Below are 25,491 nucleotides of genomic sequence, written 5' to 3'. Positions count from 1 at the left end.
ACACTGAAAGGAGCATGTATGTACGGTATAATAATCATAAATGTTGCCAGGCAAAACAAACCTCGCCCGGTAGCACTTATGACGAATATGAAAGAAGATATCGCAAAAAATTAGGTACCCTATAGGTACACAGGTACACGGGGCTACTGCTTATAAATAAAACTGTTCTCTGATACCATGTCCATAGAGTAAATATAGCGTATATATTTACTCTATGAGGCAGTAGCTACAATAATGAAGCGTAATCCATAAATGAACAATTTAAAAATCACAGAAATAAAATATACCGGGTGTCTGTACTTTTATATTATTCTACTCTTACAGTTTTCGAAACAGAAACCTCCGAACCGAGGCTGACATACACATGCCGTCACCATGACCCAAACTCTTATTTCCCGGAAATGGCCCGGCGCTAGAGCTCAGTGGAACGCACTTTTCCTCTGTAATAAGCATAAACATGTCTGAAACCGATTTCTTTAGTTCATTTATTTCAAATGGTGAACCGAATTGTATACACTCACCGGCCATTTTAATCGGAACACGTGTATGCGCAGTGCTCAATCTTTACACTTACATTCTTACAGCACGATGATGTAGTGGCTCGCACCTCTATATGAGGCAGTAGACACAACAAAAACGATTTTGACCTTTTTGGTGACCTTGGCCGGATGACCCTCAAAATGTTGGAGGTTCTATTTGCGACCAATGCCCATCTATCCTGAAAGTTTCATGAAGATTGATCAAGCCGTTTTCCCGCAATATCATTAACAAAAACAAACAAACAAAGAAACCCGACTGAAAACAATACCTCGCCCCCTGGTGGCCTCCGTCCCGGGTGAGGTGGTGGTGGTAGTAGTAATAATAATAATAATGGGGCAGCATGGTGGCGTAGTGGTTAGCGCTGTCGCCTCACAGCAAGAAGGTCCGGGTTTGAGCCCCGTGGCCGGTGAGGGCCTTTCTGTGCGGAGTTTGCATGTTTTCCCCGTGTCCGCGTGGGTTTCCTCCGGGTGCTCCGGTTTCCCCCACAGTCCAAAGACATGCAGGTTAGGTTAACTGGTGACTCTAAATTGACCGTAGGTGTGAATGTGAGTGTGAATGGTTGTCTATGTGTCAGCCCTGTGATGACCTGGCGACTTGTCCAGGGTGTACCCCGCCTTTCGCCCGTAGTCAGCTGGGATAGGCTCCAGCTTGCCTGCGACCCTGTAGAACAGGATAAAGCGGCTACAGATAATGAGATGAGATAATAATTATAATATTAAGTGGCTTTTTTTCAAGGTATATCAAATATATTGCATTCAGCTAGCATGATATTGAGCTCATCTTTGACTCATTCAGTATCATGCTAGCTGAATGGAATATATCTGATATATCACTCAACGCCAGCCAATATTATTTAATTACACCACAGCACTGTTGGTTTCTTGATTCTGATTGGTCAGAAGGTGCTAATTAATTTCAGCAACAGCTACGACAGTAGTTCCAGCTGCAAGGTTGATAATGATAACGTGCTAATAATGCTCCATTTCTGTATTACCATCTTACACAGGGACTTGGAGGGCAGATGATCCACATACAGTGATTTAAAAACCATGTCGATATGGTGAAATTCTCTGTAAGGAGACATTTATGGAAGGTGTCTCCAGTGTCAATTTTATGTTTTTTGACACGGGAAACTTTTCAGGATGTCCTTTTTGTTTGTATCCGTTATAATGCAAGTGTTAAAAGGAACGTACTTGTTTCACGGCCATTCCATGACATTAACTGTAACTAGAAATGGATAAAAAGTAACTATAAACCTAACTATGGACACAAACTGGATAACAATACTGTATGTTGTTCCTCAGTAAAAATTGTTACCATTCGCAAATTGCAGTGATTTACAAGAAGAGTAAAACACTTTAGGTCATGCTGTTATTGGAAAACAATCAACTTTGTGTTGGTAAAGTTATCATCACACCACCCTGACATTTGATTATTTTCCTATAATGGCACACCCTTTTGTATTCAAGCAACGTTTTATTGATCACATCCAGTATGTTGTTCTATCCAAATAGGCTTGCTACAGAGAATTAAAAGAATTTACTCGTTTTTCATTTTCTGGACATCTTTCACTGGTACATGCAAAACGTCCCACTAGTACGCACATTTATATTCCATGCAGGCATGTTTGCAGCCGCCTGTGTGAAGGTCTACACACAATGCTTGTGCATGTTCTCAGAGTCTCAGGCAGGAGTGTAAATAAGCCTCTGTTTATACAGGAGATTTAAGTCAGGTTGGTTAACAAGTAGACACTGTATCTGGTAGCAGCTCGATGTTCAGGAAGGTGAAATGATAAAGCATAATGAGGTAAATTAACTAACGTGCTGAAGCAGCTTGCATGCAGAAGATTCATAGGTGCAGAAGTTGCTCCACCACTTGGCTGTCCTAATTTCCATTTAGTTTACAAATACACGTGCTGACACGATAATTTCCCGTATACGTGATTTATGCGTACATACAACCCCAATTCCAAAAAAGTTGGCATGCTGTGTAAACTGGAAAGAAAAACAGAATGCAATAATTTGCAAATCATGGAAACCCTATATTTCATTGAAAATAGTAAAAAGATAACATAGCAAATGTTGAAGCTGAGAAATTTTATTGTTTTTTGAAAAATATATGCTTATTTTGAATTTGATGTCAGCAACACGCTTTAAAAAAGTTGGGACAGGGGCATGTTTACCACTGTGTTTCATCACCTCTACTTTTAACAACACTCTGTAAACGTTTGGGAACTGAGGAGACCAGTTGCTGTAGTTTTGAAAGAGAAATGTTGTCCCATTCTTGCCTGATTATACAATTTCAGTTGCTCAACAGTCGGGGTCTCTTTTGTTGTATTTTGCACTTCATAATGTGCCAAATGTTTTAAATGGGAGACAGGTCTGGATTGCAGGCAGGCCATTTTAGCACCCTGACTCTTTTACTATGGAGCCATGCGGTTTTAATACTGTATGTGCAGAAAGCAGTTTGGCATTGTCTTGCTGAAAGAAGGAAGGCCTTCCCTGAAAAACATTTTGTCTAGATGGCAGCATATTATTCTGAAATGTGTATATATCATTCAGCATTAATGATGCCTTCCCAGATGTACAAGCTACCCATGGCATGTGCACTAATGCCTCCTCATACCATCACAGATGCTGGCTTTTGAACTGTGCACTGATAACAAGCCGGATGGTCCCTCTCCTCTTTAGCCTGGAGGACGTGGTGTCCATGATTTCTAAATAGAATTTCTACTTTTGATTCATCAGACCTCAGGACAATTTTCCATTTCGCCTCAGTCCATCATAAAAGAGCTCGGGTCAAGAGAAGGTGGCAGTATTTCTGGATATTGTTTATATCTGGTTTTAACTTGCATTTGTGGATGCAGTAATAAACTGTCTTCACAGACGATGGTTTCCTCAAGCATTCCTGACCCCACGCAGTGATTTCCAATGCAGACATGTGTCTGTTTTTAATGCAGTGTCTCCTGAGGGCCTGAAGATCACAGGCATCCAATGTCAGTTTTCAGCCTTGTCTCTTGTCTACAGAGATTTCTCCAGATTCTCTGAATCTTTTCATGATATTATGTACCATAGATGATGTGATCCCCAAATTTTTTGCAATTTTACATTGAGGAGCGTTATTCTTAAATTGTTGCACTGTTTGCCCGTGCAGTTTTTCACTGATGCCTCTTTTCCACCAAATCAGTTCCAGGGCTGGTTCAGGGCCAGTGCTGGTGCTGGTTCACAACTCGTTCAACTTGCGAGCCAGCTGAGAACCAGTTTGCTTTTCCATCGCTCGCGGTGCTAAGGGAAGCCACGTCATTACGTCGCTGTATACGTCAGTTATGTCGTTGTATATGTCATTACGTCACAGTTACGTCGCTACGTTTGCATAAACCTTGGCGCGAATATCGAAGCAAAAACAACACGGAAGAAGCAGCAGCAGCAACAACAATAATAATAATGGATGACTTCACGTTTGTACAGCTGCGGCTTCTCGTTGCTTAAAAATGGCGATCTTTCGCGGTCTTGTTATTGGTCTTATCAACCCCCCCCCCCCGCTGACGTAAGCGGTTCTTTCCTCTGGCCCAGCAGAGAGTTGGTGCTAGCCTGGAACCGGTTTTTCTGGCCCCAGAGTCAGTTCTTTGTCAATGGAAACAGAAAACCTGGTTCCAAACTAATCACTGGCCCCGAACCAGCCCTGGAACTGCTTTGGTGGAAAAGGGGCATGAGTGGTGAACCCATCCCCATCTTTACTTCTGAGAGATTCAGCCTCTCTGGGATGTTCTTCCCCAATCATGCTACTGACCTGTTGCCAATTAACCAAATTATTATTATTTTTTATCATTACACAACTTTTTCAGTCTTTTGTTGCCCCGTCCCAACTTTTTTGAAATGTGTTGCTGACATCAATGTCAAAATGAGCATATGTTTTTCAAAAAACAATGAAATTTCTCAGTTTCAACATTTGATATGTTGTCTTTGTACTATTTTCAATGAAATATAGGGTTTCCATGATTTGTAAATCGTCATATTCTGTATTTATTTATGTTTTACACAGTGTCCCAACTTTTTTGGAATTGGGTTTGTACATGCCCCGTGTTTCCTACAGGTGTGAAGAACATCTGGGGGGTGAACCAGCTGTTTTGGGCTGATGGTAGAGATGCAGTTTTCTTTGCCTGCTTGTTAGTACCCTTGTATTGTAAACCCGCTAAATCTCCTACAAATAATTAGCAGGGCAAGATAATTTTCACCAGGACTGTCGGGTTCTTCTTGCTTCTCATTGGTTTCTGTTAAGTTACTGCTGGTCTGCTGTCTCTCACTTCTTCTCACCATTTTAGAAATGGCACAAAATATACCTGGATGGTTTTCAAGTAATTTGATGCTCTTTGGTAAAATAGATATGTGGTCCAGCTGGAAGTGGAATGAATAGCTGGAGTGTCCTCTGTGGGATGGGTGTAATGTAAAAGAGTGAGCATGCCTCAGATGGAGAAGGGATGTATGAACAGATTGGCCTCCCCGATCTCTGTCCTGGATCGATTAAAAATTGCGCCTGAAAAGAAAACGGCCCTCACACTGGGCCATGCATTTATCAGCCTGTCTTAGGGCTTATCTTATAAGAGATCAGCCAATTGCCTGTTGTGTTAAGGCTTCCATGTTGTGTTCATGTTGCAATCCAAGGCTAATGGATAATAAATAAGGAACAAAAAAAACTCTAGGCCCCTGATTTACTAAAGGTTTCTATGTGTAAAAAGGCATGCAAGACGTGTTTGCATAAATGAATGGGTAATTTGGGACAGTCCTACAGGGTGCAGTCATTGCAAATGGATTAATTTAGCTCCTACATTTGTTGATTTACTAAACTTGAATGTCTGAAAGGAATGGAGATTGGGGGGGGTGGGGGGGGTGAGTTTCATCATGATGATGATGGCGTACTTGGGGCCCAGAATAATGTGAGCACAGGCCAGTGGAAGAGTGGGGAGGGGTCGCAATTGTACTCGGGCACGGTACAAGGCAACCATGCCTAGTGAGTTACGCCCTACGATGACTGATGGACGCAGGTGATTATTCTTTCTGGCTTGTCATCGGATGACTGACAGGCTTGCAGGGTTTTCATTAAGATCAGGATGACATCCATCACTGCATGTTTATCATTCCATCTCATCCCTTGTCTTCAAGGTGACTTGCAGTCTTAGTCTAGTATATTCTTTTGTCACCCTAAACGGTTTACTCAGATGTTCACTCTTTTTTTTTTTTTTTTGTCTGGGCACATCTGTGTTTCAGCCTGTTCTTGGCTGTGATTGGTGGCTAAATGTCTTCTCTTGTTTCACTCTGGATTAAGTCTGACTTCAGGGCGAGGATCCCACTCACAGTAGAGCTGGCATCCTTCACAAATTACACACCACACTTCAGCAGTGGTGCATTTGCTGTTTTGCTGTAAATATATTTATTAACTTGAAAACACAGATTGTAGGAGTTCTGATGATGAAGAGTGCTTAAGACCTTTACTTAGCTCCTCATTCTTAAAAATGCAAAAGAGCCATGACAAGCATGTGGACACTTGTGCTCAGCTGGTTAATAGGAGTCTATTCTGACAGTTAAGAGCAATTAGTCAAGACGATATGCTACTCAATGGCAGTCTTTTTCCTTTTCTTTTTAATACCCTGCCAGCTTATTTCAGGTTTTCTCCAAATGCTTAAAGGTGCTTGATTTCTTTAGCAGTTGTATTTTGAATGCATTACTCAGGCCTGTGAAAAATCCGCGGATTCGCTGAATTCCGCAGATTTGATCGCAAAAATACCATTTTTGTAAATCGTGTATTTTTGCAAAAAGAATGTAGTGGGTGGGGGTACTCTGATAATGGTAATCGCTGACAAGTACATTGTTTACTGGAATGGGGGGAGGAATCTAACGCCAGGTGTCTCTGCATTTTACGGCAAGTTATATATACACGACATCGTAGACCGTTTTACGACACAGCACCATTTCTTTCTTACCATTTTCAGGTTACTCTTTTCAAACACGTGTTGACAATATAGCTTGCGATTCAATGATGCTGAAAGATTTTTTCGGTATGTCTGTGTCGCGGAGAGACATTGTACAGATGGAGGATGGTGATAATGACGGTGTGAAAAAAGTAGACAAGGAAAACAGTGTCAAGAATCCGTGGAATTGGCGGTGGCTGGAATTTAAAGTCGGAAACGAATATCTTTATGAACACGTCCGAAAGATCAAGGAAGCAGGCAAAGCGTACTGCACGTTATGCCATCAGGATGTAAAATATGGATCGGGAGGAAGAACACGCTCGGTCGATCATGTGCAGGGAAAGAAACATGCAGAACTGGTGAAATTAAAGCGGTCAGATTATAGATTACCAGGCATTTATATCTTGTTTTCATATTTGTCTGTTGATCATGCATGACACTTTTTACTAAATGTTTATTAGTGTTGTAACTTCTTTTTAATTTGCCATGCTGATCGTGTAAATGCATTTAGCATGATAGCCTTAGCGTGATCACATATACAGTGGCTTGAAAAAGTATTCATACCCCTTGAACTTTTTCACATTTGTCCACCTTACAGCCACGAACTTAAAAGTTTTTTATTGAGATTTTATGTGATAGACCAACACAGAGTAGCACATAATTGTGAAGTGAAACAAAAATGATAAATGGTCTTCAAAATTTTAAACAAATAAAAATCTGAAAAATGTGGTGTGCATTAGTATTCAGCCCCCCTGCGTCAATACTTTGTAGAGCCACCTTTTGCTGCAATTACAGCTGTCTTTTGTGGTATGTCTCTACCAGCTTTGCACATCTAGACACTGAAATTTTTGCCCATTCTTCTTTGCAAAATAGCTCAAGCTCAGCCAGATTGGATGGAGAGCGTCTGTGAGCAGCAATTTTCAAGTCTTGCCACAGATGCTCAATGGGATTTAGGTCTGGACTTTGACTGGGCCATTCTAACACATGAATATTCTTTGATCTAAACCATTCCATTGTAGCTCTGGCTGTATGTTTAGGGTCATTGTCTTGCTGGAAGGTGAATCTCCTTCCCAGTCTCAAGTCTTTTGCAGCCTCCAACAGGTTTTCTTCCAGGATTGCCCTGTATTTAGCTCCATCCATCTTCCCATCAACTCTGACCAGCTTCCCTGTCCCTGCTGAAGAAAAGCATCCCCATAGCGTGATGCTGCCACCACCATGTTTCACAGTGGGGATGGTGTGTGCAGGGTGATGAGCAGTGTTAGTTTTCCGCCACATATAGCGCTTTGCATTTAGGCCAAAAAGTTCAACTTTGGTCTCATCTGACCAAAGCACCTTCTTCCACATGTTTGCTGTGTCCCCTACATGGCTTCTGGCAAACTGCAAATGGGACTTCTTATGCCTGTCTTTCAACAATGGCTTTCTTCTTGCCACTCTTCCAAAAAGGCCAGATTTGTGGAGTGTACGACTTATAGTTGTCCTGTGCACAGATTCTCCCACCTGAGCTGTGGATTTCTGCAGCTCCTCCAGAGTGATCATGGGCCTCTTGGCTGCTTCTCTGACCAGTGCTCTCCTTGCTTGCTCTGTCAGTTTAGGTGGACGGCCATGTCTTGGTAGGTTTACAGTTCTGCCATACTTTTTCCATTTTTGAATGATGGTTTGAACAGCTTCTTGAGATGTTCAGAGCTTGGGGTATTTTCTTATGACCTAGCCCTGCTTTAAACTTCTCCAGAACTTTATCCCTGACCTGTCTGGTGAGTTCTTTGGTCTTCATGATGCTGTTTGTTCTTCAGTGTTCTCTAACAAACCACTGAGGCCTTCACAGAACAAGTGTATTTATGCTGAGAGTAAATTACACACAGTAGGACTCTATTAACTAATTAGATGACTTCTGAAGGCAATTGATTGCACTGGATTGTATTTAGAGGTATCAGAGTACAGGGGGCTGAATACTAATGCACACCACATTTTTCAGATTTTTATTTGTTTAAAATTTTGAAGACCATTTATCATTTTCGTTTCACTTCACAATTATGTGCTACTCTGTGTTGGTCTATCACATAAAATCTCAATAAAAACTTTTAAGTTCGTGGTTGTAAGGTGGACAAATGTGAAAAAGTTCAAGGGGTATGAATACTTTTTCAAGGCACTGTATGCACAGATATGGTGTAAACTGTCCTTGGATTTTACTTTTTTCCATTTCACAGCCCTGAACATGCTTGACTTTTCTAAATAACATTCAGCAAAATACACATTTAACAGTTTAATAACTTCACTCAAATTTACATTTTCCTTATGTATACTGTGTGCCCGCTGAGCCTGCATTGCCAGATGCGTTCTCTGCATGAAGTGCGTGGTAATGTTAGCAGTTATCTTTAGTAATCTGTTTTCCTAGGCACTGATTTTAGCACTAAAAATGCATATTGTGCATATGTTCTACAAGGGGGGAAAAAATGTACGTCTTGAAGTTGACTAGTTTGCACCAAACAAGTGTGTTCATTTAGTAACAACCCCTATTGTAACAATAGGTAACTAGCTAGCAGGGTTTCACCTACACCGAGTTTCAGTATTAAGTTCCGTTGCGCTGAAAAACAATCTGATCCATTTGAAAGCTTTGGAAATTTTTCAATTAAAGAAAAGCTTTCACCCTATCATCTGGAGATTGCGAGCTTGAATCCCGATGATGCCACAGCTATCAGTGGCCAAAAGGTTTAAGAGAGCAAAATTGTGCTCCAAGGGAGGGGTGGCATACCCTGTCAATTACAGTGACGCTAGCTGATGGGTGTCTGTGAGCTTATGCATACAGAAGTGGGCGGATAGCACTTTCCTCCGATTGCATAAGCAGCAGTTGGAAAAGATGGGGTCGGCTGGTGTCATGTGCCTCGAAAGAAGCATGTGATCACCTTCGCCCTCCTGGTTGGTAGCTGTTGTGTGACCGGTCTGGTGGGTGGGAATTGGTCCTGACTAAATTAGGGTGAAAATTGGGGAAAATAAATAAAAGTTAATTTCAGAAAAAACTCCAAACCCCTGTATGTTCACACCTTATTTAGGCTACATCCACACGACAATGGCAACGAGATTTTTTTTTTTTTTTTTAGTGGGTAAAAAAAATATCGCGTCCACATGGGCAACGGATCAGTAAAATATCAGGTACATATGGCAACGCAACGCTTGCTGAAAACGATGCAATACACATGCCACACCTCTATGTGCGCTAGGGTTGGGCGGTATTACGGTAAGAAGGTATCCCGAGGTATCCAAAAGTACCAACGGTATCGGTCTCATTACCGTCATTTTAAAAAAAAATATAATATCTAAATAAATATGGAGTACATGAGGTCATAATATAAAATAATAAATTGAAGATCATCCCGAATAACTGTGTGATCGTATTTTCAGTAATTCTATCAATTTCCTAAAGAAGTTCTCATCGCGTGCAGGGTTGTTTATGTCGTTACCATGGCAACCCTGCGTGACATTTGGAGTCTGACAGAAAGCTTCGCAAGAGACTGAGACCGCGGTTGAAAGATGGCAAGTCAAGATAACGAGTTAGTGGCAAAAAAAAAAAAATACAACATCGGCAGTGTGGCAGTATTTTGGTTTCAAACCAAACGAAAAGGAAGAGCCAGCAATAATGTAAATGACCGCGCAAAATCGAAAAAAATCTAATATGTCCCCTAAGGCACACCATAGCCTGGGGTACTCCACTTCCACGAGATCTCCAATGAGTTGTGTTTTGAGTTGGTTACATGAGTAACAACAAGGTAAAATAATATAACGTATGACATTTGGGATGTGGGTAATAAATGTTTGAAATGTCATCTACTGAAGAAGCGGAAGAAAACATCGTAGCGTAAACTGTTAGGTTTCTGGTGGGAATTAGCAATGCGCTTGCTATCTTTGTTGGGTGTGTTAAACCGTATGGATTTAAGTGGAATAATTGTAAGGAGTTATGTGATCAAGACAACGTTTTAAGCAAGGTAAGGCCATTTGATTATTAATTTCCCCGCCATGGCATAACGTGGGCCCATATGATTTTGCCTTGTGCAGCTATCACGCATTTGAATTAGGTTCGCCTCATTTGCGCTGAAGAATATGGTTTATCGCGCAGTCTAAACGGACTTGGGTGTTGGTTGATTCTTTTTCTTTTTTTTATTTCCCATGCTTGAAAGGGTATGATCCTGCTCATCGTGTACTTTTTTTTGATGGAGTAGGTGAAATAGTGCTGCAAATGGCGTTTCAACGCAGACATGTGTAAACGACAGTTGAATGCTATTTTCAAGATGAAGGAAGAGTTGCGTGATGCTTTGAAATATCTCTTAATCCATTCATCAATGCACAAAATTCGCTTTGCTGCTTAATCCATACCACAATGCACACAATTCGCTATGCTGCTTTTAAATAGTACATTTGAGGCATAGGCGCAGGTCTGGACAAGGTCCGCCGGTATAGGCGCACGTTACACAGTAGGCCGAAACAAAAATATTTTTTTCTCGGTAATACCGTATACCCCGGGAAAACACAGAGACAGTTTAAAGGTATCAAAATTTGGATACCGCCCAACCCTAATGTGCGCTGTAAGACGGTCCCATCGGAGACACCAGAACAATAGAAGAAGTAGGACGCATGCGCATAAAACCCTTCTTCTACCCGGCGTGATGACTTGTTCTAGTCATGTGGTTGTGACGTCATCGTAAACAAATCCGTTCTACTCATCCAGATGACTTCGCAACGGCGCCGTTGCCAGATTTTTCCACTCTGGAAACCGTTCTCAAAAAATATCGTTTTGGGGCACCCAAAACGCCGGTGCCGTGTGGACGCCAGGCCGAAACGATAAAAAATTGTATCGGATTCACCTGAATCCGTTGGCGTGTGGACAGGGCCTTAAACTCGTGTAGGATGTGTTAATGTGCTCAGATGTTTCAGAGTAGACTGTGGACTGGACCTGAACTGAACACTGTTCTGTGTAATTGCTAAGCCACCACAAAGCACATGATTTGTCACCAGATCATGTTGATGTTTAATGTTGTGTCTGTTTTTTTTTTTATTTCCCCCCAACAGCATTTGTTTCACTGTAAGATTATTCAGGGTGTGACTACAGTCTGATCGATAGAAAATAATGATTCTATAATAGAACATTTTCTCCCCATATTGTGACCTTAGTATTGTATAGCTTTGCCTGTATTAAGATTGAACCTAAAATCTCAGTATATTATAGTGCTGTGAGGAAAGATCCTCAGATTCTTTGGTTCTGCTGTATATGAGTCATCTATTCATTATAAGGTTTCTCTCTGATTTCTCTCTTCTCTTGAGAAATTCTATTGAAATTTCACACCATGACTTTGCTATAGCATGACGTAACCATCAGTTCATCCATTTTGCCAAAAGAAAAATCCTTCTGGATCACTTTTTTTTTTCTCCCCCCTTTTGCATTCAGAAATCTGGCAGCTCTGAAATGGTATCTTGAATGGCATTGCAGATGTGTATGTGACACTGAGCATTTAGCAAAGCTTGCAAGGAGATGTCAGAAGAATCACAAATGTGTCAAGGCTTATGCTTTTTTTTTTTTTTTTTTTGTGGCTTTCCAGTTTGTCACGGATGGAGTGTCCCTGATACGGTATTCAGTGGGCTTATGATGGTTTTATGGCAGGTCAGATGGGTTACTGAGCTGCCAGATTAATGTCACACATTGCCTGATGAGATCTGGCTTGTGAGAAGAAGACGGTAATAGTTTTCAGGTTTTTGAGCAGAGGGGTGTCGCTGATTTGCATTGGAGCTTTGCCTTCGCTTTCATGGAGACTAAGTGTAATGTATTTCCTGACAGCCACTACTAACAACCCGGGCTTGATTTGTCACCAGTCCCTGCTGATGTTTGAGGATGTGTCTGATTTCTAGGTATCCTTAGTCATTTGTTTCCTTTGGGAAATGATGCAAGTTGTTATGATGAAATATTCAGGGGTTTGAATTCTACAACTATTCTTCAGGGAGAAGTTGTCCCAGATAGAGGCGTTACAACAACACTAAATCATTCTGCACTGGGAACACCAAAGAAGTATCTGGGAAAAGACCACCTGAGGTTTTTTCCCATCTTCAGTTGCTCGGTTTAGGTGAACCCGTGTATGCTGTTGTTGGCATGTTGCTCATTCTGAGATGCTTTTCTGTTCACCACAGTTGTAAAAAGTTATGAGTTAGCATAGTCTTCCTGTCAGCACAAACCTGTCTGGCTATTCTCCTCTGACGTCTCTCATCGATGACGCATTTCCACATGTATAACTGCTGCTCACTTGATGTTTTTGTTTTTTGCCACCATTCTATGTAAACTCTAGAGACTGTTGTACGATTAAACTTTCAGGACATCAGCAGCTTCTGAAATACAACCCTGATTCCAAAAAAGTTGGGACAAAGTACAAATTGTAAATAAAAACGGAATGCAATGATGTGGAAGTTTCAAAATTCCATATTTTATTCAGAATAGAACATAGATGACATATCAAATGTTTAAACTGAGAAAATGTATCATTTAAAGAGAAAAATTAGGTGATTTTAAATTTCATGACAATAACACATCTCAAAAAAGTTGGGACACGGCCATGTTTACCACTGTGAGACATCCCCTTTTCTCTTTACAACAGTCTGTAAACGTCTGGGGACTGAGGAGACAAGTTGCTCAAGTTTAGGGATAGGAATGTTAACCCATTCTTGTCTAATGTAGGATTCTAGTTGCTCAACTGTCTTAGGTCTTTTTTGTCGTATCTTCCGTTTTATGATGCGCCAAATGTTTTCTATGGGTGAAAGATCTGGACTGCAGGCTGGCCAGTTCAGTACCCGGACCCTTCTTCTACGCAGCCATGATGCTGTAATTGATGCAGTATGTGGTTTGGCATTGTCATGTTGGAAAATCCAAGGTCTTCCCTGAAAGAGACGTCGTCCGGATGGGAGCATATGTTGCTCTAGAACCTGGATATACCTTTCAGCATTGATGGTGTCTTTCCAGATGTGTAAGCTGCCCATGCCACACGCACTAATGCAACCCCATACCATCAGAGATGCAGGCTTCTGAACTGAGCGCTGATAACAACTTGGGTCGTCCTTCTGCTCTTTAGTCCGAATGACACGGCGTCCCTGATTTCCATAAAGAACTTCAAATTTTGATTCGTCTGACCACAGAAGAGTTTTCCACTTTGCCACAGTCCATTTTAAATGAACCTTGGCCCAGAGAAGACGTCTGCGCTTCTGGATCATGTTTAGATACGGCTTCTTCTTTGAACTATAGAGTTTTAGCTGGCAACGGCGGATGGCACGGTGAATTGTGTTCACAGATAATGTTCTCTGGAAATATTCCTGAGCCCATTTTGTGATTTCCAATACAGAAGCATGCCTGTATGTGATGCAGTGCCGTCTAAGGGCCCGAAGATCACGGGCACCCGGTATGGTTTTCCGGCCTTGACCCTTACGCACAGAGATTCTTCCAGATTCTCTGAATCTTTTGATGATATTATGCACTGTAGATGATGATATGTTCAAACTCTTTGCAATTTTACACTGTCGAACTCCTTTCTGATATTGCTCCACTATTTGTCGGCGCAGAATTAGGGGGATTGGTGATCCTCTTCCCATCTTTACTTCTGAGAGCCGCTGCCATTCCAAGATGCTCTTTTTATACCCAGTCATGTTAATGACCTATTGCCAATTGACCTAATGAGTTGCAATTTGGTCCTCCAGCCGTTCCCTTTTTGTACCTTTAACTTTTCCAGCCTCTTATTGCCCCTGTCCCAACTTCTTTGAGATGTGTTGCTGTCATGAAATTTCAAATGAGCCAATATTTGGCATGAAATTTCAAAAGGTCTCACTTTCGACATTTGATATGTTGTCTATGTTCTATTGTGAATACAATATCAGTTTTTGAGATTTGTAAATTATTGCATTCCGTTTTTATTTACAATTTGTACTTTGTCCCAACTTTTTTGGAATCGGGGTTGTAGTCAAACCAGCCTGTCTGGCACCCACAGCCATGCCATGGACAAAGTCAAGAAGATCACATTGTTTCCCCATTCCGATGTTTGATGTGAACAGTAATGCCCAGGTCAGACGGCAGGCTGCAACTAGTTTTCAACTACTTGCGTCTACCTGAGATAACAAAATCGCAGGTAGACGCAAGACCAGTCTTGCGTCGACGCACGACGACGCAGATAATGACAGAGTGTTGCAGAGGGTCTTTAGTAGAGGCAGGTTGACGCAAGTGGATCACGATCTGTTCACATTTCAGCTGTGATTCGTTTCCAATCGGTGCAAATAGCAGCTTGACGCATGTAGACGCAGGTGGTCGTGCAACTCTTGAGTGACCAATCGCAGGGTGAAGCAGGTAGTGGCAGCTAGACGCAGGCTGACTCAGGGGAAGACAAGTCTTTAGAGATGGCTGCGATGCATCGCAGGTAGACGCAGACTGCAAATGCAAATAGTTTACAATGACCTGCGAGCAGTCTTATGGCCTTATACTTTTTTTAAAAGGTTTTCTGTGCGCCACGTCAACCTGCGTCGAGCTGCGTCTGCTTCCGACTGGTTGTGTCCTGTCGTAACTAGTCGCAAGACTAGACTCAACCCTGTGCGATTTGCAGGTAGTGGTGCAATTACTTGCTACTCGTCTCAAGTAGAGGCAAGTAGTAGTAGGCAGAATAAGTAATGGAACTAGTGAGATGCAGAGCTATGTTGCGTCAAATCTGATCGAATCGCAGACTGTTTGCAAGGGACTTCTGCCTCCACTCTTTAACACTCGCAGGTAGAAGCAGCCAGTCATGTGTCTGATCGTGCAGCGCTTGCATGGTTCACTCTGCAACACCCTGCGATCAGCACAGATTCAGCTTAAAAACTCTGCATCTTGAAAATACGTCTGACCACAAACGAAGGATTTGACGCATAACACCTGCATCCACCTGCAATCTGTTGCCACCTGACCGATCGCAGGTTGCAGCATGCATCTTTCTGCCGTCTAACCTAGGCATAACTGAAGCTCTTGACCTATATCTGCATAACTGTATGCATTGTGCTGGTGCTGCGTTATTGGCTGATTGGGTAATTGCATGAATGATTAGTGGTCCAGGTGTACAGACAGTTAAAAGCGCAATGTGTCATTCATTAATACATTTAAAAAATTGAATTGTTGACCGGTTGCTATGGTATCAGAATTGTAACACATTTTTGGTTGTGCTGTTATTTTCTTATAAATAATTCTTCTTCTTTTTTTTTTTTTTAATGTGGAGCCCAAGTTTCTCCTTCGCCAATCCCAAGAGTCTTTTGAATTTGTCTCTTGGAAGTAGAAACTCCTAGATGGAATCAGCCTCTCGGGATGTATTTTGGTCGAGTTCTGTAACATTCATAACATGGTTTGTTTAAAGGCTGCTTTCTAGCACACTGATAGCACTGCTGCATGCTATTGTCTGGAGCAGCCACATCCAATAAGAGCTCCTTGTCACCCTGAAGGTATCATTCATTATGCCGTGAAGTTTCAATTTCTGTAGAGCCAATGCAATTACCTGCCCTCTGCGAGAGGCCCATGCCTCCTGATGCCTGCTGATGCCTGCAGACTTTCCAAACAGGATCTTGGATTCAAGTTGGTATCATGGCGTGGCATACGCACAGTGGTGTGGTCCTATATTAAGCACTGGTGCATTCGCTGCAGGGGCTCCAACTGATCGCAGAAACCATTTTTCGTTTTTACCTTCAACAGCGCTGTTCATGAACACAATAACGGTGTCTCTGGATTTTATCATTTTGGCCCAAAACTCATTTTTCCACCTCAAACAAATGCTCCATTTTTAATTTCAAAAGATGATGAGAGCCTAATGCTAGACTTAGGATTCATTCTGTGGTCCAGCCATTGAAGCTCCTCTCTGCAGGAAAGGGTTTAATAAGTGTTTATTAAAGAATGAGACAAAGCCACTACTTTTTTTTTTTTTAAACACATTTATTTCGAATAAGCAAACATATCAACTTCTTTCTAATAAGTTGCTGTAGCTCCCTATTATAGTGAGCCGGACTGTAGAAAGCAAGAAGATCCTTACCCACAAGAGGCACGTCTGGATTTTTTTGAACAAAGACTAATGGCTGCAAGCTGACATGGAATACGCTCTTAGAAAATGTGCCCATCAGCGTTCCATTTATAGCCAGGCATGTGCATTGTCAAGGAGTGTGTAGGTGTCTCAAGAGCTGAGAACTAAATCCTCTGGGTCGATCTTGAACATGTGATCTTTTTCAGTTTCAGGATGTTTCAGTAAGATACAGTATCTACTTCCTCTCCAATCCCACCTATGTGGCGTGTGGATTCATGAGGGAAAACATCCGAGCTGAAAATTAGACACTAACAGAAGCAAAATGATATAGAAATCCCACTCGCTCCTACCTTTCTAACGTCAAGATATCTAACCATCTTGTTTAGTGTTTCTTAGTCCTGGTCCTTGCGTACGTCCGCCATGAATATTGTAGTCCTCTTAATTCAATTTGATTAAACTGTGTAAGTTAGAGGAGGGAGGTGGTGCTCCTGAAAAGAGGTATGCATTGAGATTTGGGATTGCGATTGCGATCCCACAAGACCCAACAAAAGTTTCAGCAGTGGGCGGTTTTTACTTTCATTCAGGCAGAAGTGGGCAGTTTGGAAAGGATAGGATTGGTCAGACTTTTTGTGAGATTAGATGGGTTTGGTCAAACTGTCTACTGGAGTAGACAGGATTGGTTAAACTTTCTGTGCGAGTAGAAAGAGATTGGTCAAACTTTGATTTGGGAGCGGGCAGGATTGGTCAAACTGTATGTGGGAGTGGATGGGATTGTTCAAACTGTCTGCAGGAGCAGGCAGGACTGATCAAGGCCGCGGTTGGAAAGCGAGGTTGCTGCCTTGTTGCCACGCTGCCATAATGGACAGGTATCTCATAAGGCATGACTTTCAACTGAAGGCATCTGCTAAGAATATTAATTTTGAAAAACCTTTGAGGGTAACATGTGACGTCAGCACTCCAGAACTAAACTTTTTCATTTCAAGTGAAGTAGCAAACGTTAGCTAGTTGATTATCAGATGCTTCACAAATCTTGTCGAGCAAATTTAGTTGGTTATAGTTATGGGGTTACAGTACAATGTTTCTGTAACGTTTCAAAAAAAAAAGCCCAAAACAATTACATTTGTCCATGAATTCCTTTCTGTGAAGCTTCATCAATTTTTTATTTTTTATTTTTAATTCTGTTGTTTGAGGAAGTTGCCACACCGATTTATGAGTAAAAGGCAACACCGATGATGCCTTCAGCTGGGGGCAGTTTAAGTTTGAAGGCATCTTTGAAGACAGGAAATGAGAGTTCAATCAGTTTCAAACAGTCCTTGATGCCTCACTGACATGTTGGACGCCCTCTTGAGACTGTTTTTGAACGCATTCCAAGAGCATCTGCTGGTGTGGGCAAGGTTGGGGAAAGAGTATGTGCATCAGCGTCACCAGACCCATTTTACTGGGGCACGTGCCCCAGTATATATCTGCTGTGGCCCAGTAAAATTTCCTGATTGCATTTCAGAAACAGTAATGTCTTTTGGCACTGCGGAATATATATACGACCAATGCGTCCAAATCGCACTCATTCGTCTCTGTTAAATTGCTGGCGGAATACTCATCACACAATTAACATACATATATCACGTGAAACCACACGACTTGAGCTTCCCAACGGTGCTACCCACTAGGTGCTGTTATAAACGGTTTGCGATAAAATTAACATCAATGAATTCACATCAAATTTAATCATATTCTGCATACAGCTCTGCGTCCATCTCCACACCCGTTCTTGTCGGCGCAATACCTCACTAACTCCTGAGTTTACACGACAAACCATACATCAAAATAAACAGCAGTCCCTACCGTTTCAAATGGTATAAAGTATTCATCTGTGCCTTTTGCCTTTCTCAAGTAATCCAGTTTTGAAATTACAGCTACAGCAAATTACAGCAACAATTTGTCTCCAACAGAGGTGGACAAAGTATCCAACTTCATTACTTAAGTCAAAGTACAGATCCCACTGGCCAAATGTTACTCCGATACAAGTGAAAGTTGTCCAGTCAATTTTTTACTTAAGTCAAAGTACTGAAGTACTTGCTTTTAAAAATACTCAAGTATTAAAAGTACATTTTGTGTCAACGCATCGTTGCATTATTGCCACAACGCTTATAATACCTAATGCTGTGACCAAAGACAGAAATGTGAATTCACAAAATGAACGCATGCTGTGCCATCATGGTGTTTTAACGTTAAGCTAGCTAGTCAGTGAAACTCCACCTGATATGCTAGCAAACTCTTTCCAAACTCGAAATCCTATTGGGTAGCTAATGCTACTAGAAAAGAAAGATTTCTACATTCTGTTTATTTGGCAAGCTTATGCTAAAACATATTTCTGAAAGGACTTCAGATAAAATAATGTTATTCATGTTAGCGTAACTCCGTTTTTACATGCTAACTGACAGTGTCCAAGTTAACTAGCTATGTGTTAACGGTAGCCGTGGACAAGGCTACGGCAACTTGGCGGGCAAATCCATAGAAAGTCATTTGACTAACGAGACTGCATAGCTATTGCAACATTATCGCTAGCTCTAAAAGCACAGACAACTTCGTTGCAAGCTTTCTCTTGGAATAAAACGTTTACATCCCTCAATATGCTCCCGCAGGTTGGACGGTGAGTTTTTGAAGGCCGTGATGTGGTTCATTTTCGGCAAACAAAGCAAAACGAATCTTTAATCCTTTCAGAAAACTGAAACATGGGTTCTAGGTAGGGCCATGAGTGCGTACATTCCCCAGAAGAACCGCCTCCTTCCATTCTGCCATCAACTGATCGTGTTCAAATAATGCTACTGAGAAATCATTAAACTTGATTTTATTCAGTCTATGGACGTGACGTGACCTTAGCGATTACTCATAGGCTGTCTCAGTGTCACCTGCGAAAAAACCAATCACGTTTTAGAAAAGAAAAGAAAAAACGTCCACTTTGAAAGATGTTTCATAGTAATGAGCAACAAGGACCTTGACAGAAACATAGTGGAGTGTTTAAAAAGTACGATATTTGTCTTTCAAATGTAGTGAAGTTAAAGTCATAAGTTTCCAAAAAAAAATAATGCTCAAGTAAAGTACAGATACTCAGAAAGTGTACTTAAGTACAGTACTCAAGTAAATGTACTTCATTACTGTCCACCTCTGGTCTCCAACTTCGGACTGATATTCTAATGTAGCTTACATTACGTACTGTAGTTGTCGGTACATGATATATTTTTACAAATTATTGCTAAGACATACAGTAGGCTATCCCACGATCATGAGATTAATGTTGCCAGATTCCAGACAGTCCACACAAGTATGAAAAGATGTTTCGGTTGCCATGCTTCCTATAGTGGCATACATTCAAGAACATGGAAAATTCATAAACCCAGTAGAACTTTGTCTAGCAACGCCTCTGAATATGTGAATAATTATGCAAGGTGCTGCATTTTAAAGCCATACATTTTGCAAAAGTTTTTGGTAAAGAATTGTAGTCTGTTGCTGTGTTATTGGTCTACTAAACAGTTTTTGTTTTTATGCCTCCGCCACTTTAAGGTGCAGGAGGCATTATGTTTTCGGGTTGTGCGTCCATCCCGAAACCTTGTGAACACGATATCTCAAAGGCTAATGAAAGGAATTTCACCAAACTTTCACCATTTGTGCGCTTTGGGACAAACATGAACTGATTAGATTTTGAGGTTAAAAGGTCTAAGGTCAAGGTCACTGTGAGGTCAAATGTCTGTCCAAAAACCTTGTGAACACAATATCTCCAAGGCAAATGAAAGGAATTTCACCAAACTTTCACCATTTGTGCATTTGGGGACAAACATGAACTGATTTAGATTTTGAGGTTAAAAGGTCACAGGTCAAGATTACTGTGAGGTCAAATGTCCATCCCCAAACCTTGTGAACACCATATCTCAAAGACTAATGAAAGGAATTTCACCAAACTTTCACCATTTGTGCACTTTGGGACAAACATGAACTGATTAGATTTTGAAGTTAAAAGGTCACAGGTCAAGATTACTGTGAGGTCAAATGTCCATCCCCAAATCACAACTTAATAAGGTGTGTGGTCTACCAGGCGGGGGCATCCCCATTGATGCCGTTGGCGTCGAGTTCTATCTAGTTTTTGTGGGTTTTTTTACTTGACAGTTAACACTTATTTCCACTTCCTCCACAGCCAGTGAGAACTGCCACGACTTCCACCCAATGTTCTTTACTCATGACCACTCTTTTGAAGAGTTCTTCTGCATCTGCATCCAGCTGCTCAACAAAACCTGGAAGGAGATGAGAGCCACGTCGGAAGACTTTAACAAGGTAAGGACAGCATTGTGAATAAAGATCTCTCTGGGTGCATAAAGAGCTCATATTCTGGGTTTCTCTATCCATTTCAGTCTCTCACTCTCCAACACTAATACACACACAATTATTTTTGAGAGACTGAATATTCAGGTGGTGTTAGTAAGTTGTAACTTGTAATTAGCCGTGGATTTCATTTAGGTCGGTATGGAGCAGAGCCCAGCCTCTGCCTGGAAGTGTGCATGTATGCAGCAATGTTATTTGTGTAATTATAGTAATCACTCTGCAAACTTGTCCCTGCGATTGCAATGGAGTAATATCCCTAATGTTCAAAGAGCTTAGTGCATATACACAGGCTTGAAAAATTCTTCTCTGGGTCACATCTCTGTGATTTATCGTCTTCTGGGTTAAACTGTAGCTTGTGAAAATGCAGTCTGGGCGTTTCTTCTCAGTGTAAGATTTTGTAAAAAAAAAAATTGATTCGGGGAGGCATGACTTCTGACAAGGTTCCTGAATAATAAAACAGTGCTGATGTGATTGTTTCTAAAGCAGTAAATCCTGGAGATCACAACGACTCCTGTAGGCAAAATCATTAGCTTGAAGAATGTAGTATAGAATTTTTACACTCCATCACGCTGAGGGAGTTGTTAGACCTTCGCTCGTTAAGAATTGTGGCTTGAAGGTGACACTCTAATTGTGAATCGATGCTAATTCAGCAGTCGCTCCCCCGTTCTGCTGGCAGCAAGAAAAAAAATGCTGCCTTTCTGTATTTTGGTGTTCATTAAAAGCTGCAGCTCCATGGAGGTGGTCTGGCTAAGATGAGTAAGGCAAAGGATTTATGAAGAAGGTTATGATGTAACTGATGTTTCTAAAGTGGACCAAAACGAATATTGATCTATAAATTCATCATAGATGTTTGTAAAGTTGTTCAGCCACATTTGCTGGATGTATCTGGAATATAAAATGCGTTTTATACTTTACATATTTATATAAAAATTTATACATTTTATATATATATATATATTTTATTTTAGAAAATAAATAAAGCTAACAACTAAAAGTTCATGGGTATAAATTTTAGAGTAGGTTGTACAACCCCGATTCCAAAAAAGTTGGGACAAAGTACAAATTGTAAATAAAAACGGAATGCAATGATGTGGAAGTTTCAAAATTCCATATTTTATTCAGAATAGAACATAGATGACATATCAAATGTTTAAACTGAGAAAATGTATCATTTAAAGAGAAAAATTAGGTGATTTTAAATTTCATGACAACAACATATCTCAAAAAAGTTGGGACAAGGCCATGTTTCCCACTGTGAGACATCCCCTTTTCTCTTTACAACAGTCTGTAAACGTCTGGGGACTGAGGAGACAAGTTGCTCAAGTTTAGGGATAGGAATGTTAACCCATTCTTGTCTAATGTAGGATTCTAGTTGCTCAACTGTCTTAGGTCTTTTTTGTCGTATCTTCCGTTTTATGATGCGCCAAATGTTTTCTATGGGTGAAAGATCTGGACTGCAAGCTGGCCAGTTCAGTACCCGGACCCTTCTTCTACGCAGCCATGATGCTGTAATTGATGCAGTATGTGGTTTGGCATTGTCATGTTGGAAAATGCAAGGTCTTCCCTGAAAGAGACGTCGTCTGGATGGGAGCATATGTTGCTCTAGAACCTGGATATACCTTTCAGCATTGATGGTGTCTTTCCAGATGTGTAAGCTGCCCATGCCACACGCACTAATGCAACCCCATATCATCAGAGATGCAGGCTTCTGAACTGAGCGCTGATAACAAATTGGGTCGTCCTTCTCCTCTTTAGTCCGAATGACACGGTGTCCCTGATTTCCATAAAGAACTTCAAATTTTGATTCGTCTGACCACAGAACAGTTTTCCACTTTGCCACAGTCCATTTTAAATGAGCCTTGGCCCAGAGAAGACGTCTGCACTTCTGGATCATGTTTAGATGCGGCTTCTTCTTTGAACTATAGAGTTTTAGCTGGCAACGGTGGATGGCACGGTGAATTGTGTTCACAGATAATGTTCTCTGGAAATATTCCTGAGCCCATTTTAAGATTTCCAATACAGAAGCATGCCTGTATGTGATGCAGTGCCGTCTAAGGGCCCGAAGATCACATGTCACATGTTGCCTTGACCCTTACGCACAGATTCTTCCAGATTCTCTGAATCTTTTGATGATATTATGCACTGTAGATGATGATATGGTCAAACTCTTTGCAATTTTACACTGTCGAACTCCTTTCTGATATTGCTCCACTATTTGTTGGCGCAGAATTAGGGGGATTGGTGATCCTCTTCCCATCTTTACTTCTGAGAGCCGCTGCCACTCCAAGATGCTCTTTTTATACCCAGTCATGTTAATGACCTATTGCCAATTGACCTAATGAGTTGCAATTTGGTCCTCCAGCTGTTCCTTTTTTGTACCTTTAACTTTTCCAGCCTCTTATTGCCCCTGTCACAACTTTTTTGAGATGTGTTGCTGTCATGAAATTTCAAATGAGCCAATATTTGGCATGAAATTTCAAAAGGTCTCACTTTCGACATTTGATATGTTGTCTATGTTCTATTGTGAATACAACATCAGTCTTCGAGATTTGTAAATTATTGCATTCCGTTTTTATTTGCAATTTGTACTTTGTCCCAACTTTTTTGGAATCGGGGTTGTATATGTTACAGGTCAGAATTGTAGGTCAGGTGGAATTTTTCAACCTAGGTTAGAATTTTTAACCCAGTTCATAATTTGTTGCTTGTATTAGGGAGACTTACTATATCTCGGGTTAGGATTTGGGAAGACTTTGTATTTTAAACTACACGGTGGTGTAGTGGTTAGCACTGTCGCCTCACAGCAAGAAGGTCCTGGGTTTGAGCCCAGCAGCCAGCGAGGGCCTTTCTGTGCGGAGTTTGCATGTTCTCCCCGTGTCCGCGTGGGTTTCCTCCGGGTGCTCTGGTTTCCCCCACAGTCCAAAGACATGCAGGTTAGGTTAACTGGTGACTCTAAATTGACTGTAGGTGTGAGTGGTTGTTTGTGTCTGTGTCAGCCCTGGAATGACCTGGCAACTTGTCCAGGGTGTACCCCGCCTCTTGCCCATAGTCAGCTGGGATAGGCGATGGATGGATGGATGCTTTTGTTGTGATTGTCACTGGTCTAGTGGTTAAGGTGTTGGGTTAAGAATCAGAAGTTTCTGAGTTCAAATCCTGGTTGAGTATGAAAAAGATATTTTAAAAAATGCTAATTTGGTAGATTGGAATAGGTAGATAGACAGGCAGACAAAAGGAAATACTAGGTAGGTGTAGACAGAGAGGAAGTGGATAGAAGAAAGAGAGACAAAAGAAGTGAAGGAAAATCCCTTTTAAGAATCTTAGATAATCCAAAATTTGACCTAGGTTGGAAATTTATGAACTAGGTTAAAAATTTTAACCCAGGTCAAACAAAAAAACATCTAGGTTGAATTTTTTTTTGACCTGTGATGTACATTTTGTTTTGTACCACTTCATATCAAAACTTTAAAAAAAAAACCCAAAACACTGACATGATGAATGAATTGATGAGGGTTCCATCCATTTTGCTACGGCACATAGCTATCCAAAAATCCTGGCATTCAGGATGTGAGGAAATTGCACCCTATCAAGGTTTTATACACCTGTAGACAGACTGACTTGTTTTTACCGCCACATTTGTGAAACTGGCTCTTTACCCGGTATGATAACTGTAGGAAGACAGCTAAAGGCAAGATTAAAAAGTAAATAAAAATACTTCTACCTCATTTCAGTTAAATATGGTTATGGTTTATTGAAAGTTGACATGTCAAAGTATGTTATAGACAGAAAAGGGGGTTTTTATTCGGCTGTTTGCCAGAATTCAGCCACCGCAACATCCAGTGGGTTTTCCCAGACCACCACGCATTGCTATACAAATCTAGCAATTAAAGTCAAACATATCTCTATGAACTTGAGCAGAAGTCTACACAATCATGTCTTCTTCACTGGTCTGTTGGAGGTTGGCGTAGCTCCATGAAAAAGAGGACACAGTCGTAAGCACATACCGTAGTTTCATCACGCGTGCGGAATACTAAGATGAGCCATATCAGTGTGCCATGGGGATGTTTTATTAATGACTCCCATTTCACGATTACTCTGTAATTAAAATTGCTTTCAGTGTTTATTTCTTCAGAAGATGAAGTGGGAGAAGGGTGCCAGGTCAAACATGCCGCTGTCCCACTGCTCTGTTTATTTATGGAGTGCAGATGTGGGGTCGTGGTTGGGCCGAATTTCTCCTCCATGTCTTCTGCCTGTCCTGTTTTATTCCTGTTACAAACTGATGCTAATTGCAGTGAGGTCATCTGGGTTGTTTTTTCACTAAGATCGCTTTCGTTGACTGTTGAAAAGGAAAAATTAGGCAGGATGAACCTTTGAAGTCAAACGGAATGCATTAGGTATCAGCTGTTTTATAATTAGTTCACCGACGTGATCAAATCACTGCTTATATATTTGAATACTCCATTCTCAACGCTCAGGCTTTGAACTATAAACTATTTATAACTTTCTTTTATTGTTTGACAGTAAGATATAGTGCAGTCATAATGCCAGTGTCACTAAAGCTTGCTCTAGATGATG

General features: G+C 41.1%; 1 protein-coding gene across 4 annotated transcripts in view; it reads left to right on the top strand.

The window, feature by feature from the left end:
* elmo1 (engulfment and cell motility 1 (ced-12 homolog, C. elegans)) overlaps positions 1–25,491 on the top strand; it is a 202,476-nt gene that overhangs the window by 136,827 nt on the left and 40,158 nt on the right. For all 4 annotated transcript variants that reach the window (XM_060942768.1, XM_060942765.1, XM_060942766.1 and 1 more), the window contains one exon: positions 20,738–20,874. In XM_060942768.1, the coding sequence (XP_060798751.1) occupies positions 20,738–20,874 (137 nt within the window). The remainder of the gene's footprint in view (positions 1–20,737; positions 20,875–25,491) is intronic.

This window comes from Neoarius graeffei, chromosome 16 (assembly GCF_027579695.1).
Source record: "Neoarius graeffei isolate fNeoGra1 chromosome 16, fNeoGra1.pri, whole genome shotgun sequence".
Lineage (NCBI taxonomy): Eukaryota > Metazoa > Chordata > Actinopteri > Siluriformes > Ariidae > Neoarius > Neoarius graeffei.
The sequence above is the reverse complement of the archived record's forward strand: the minus strand, read 5'-3'. Positions and strand labels throughout refer to the sequence as shown.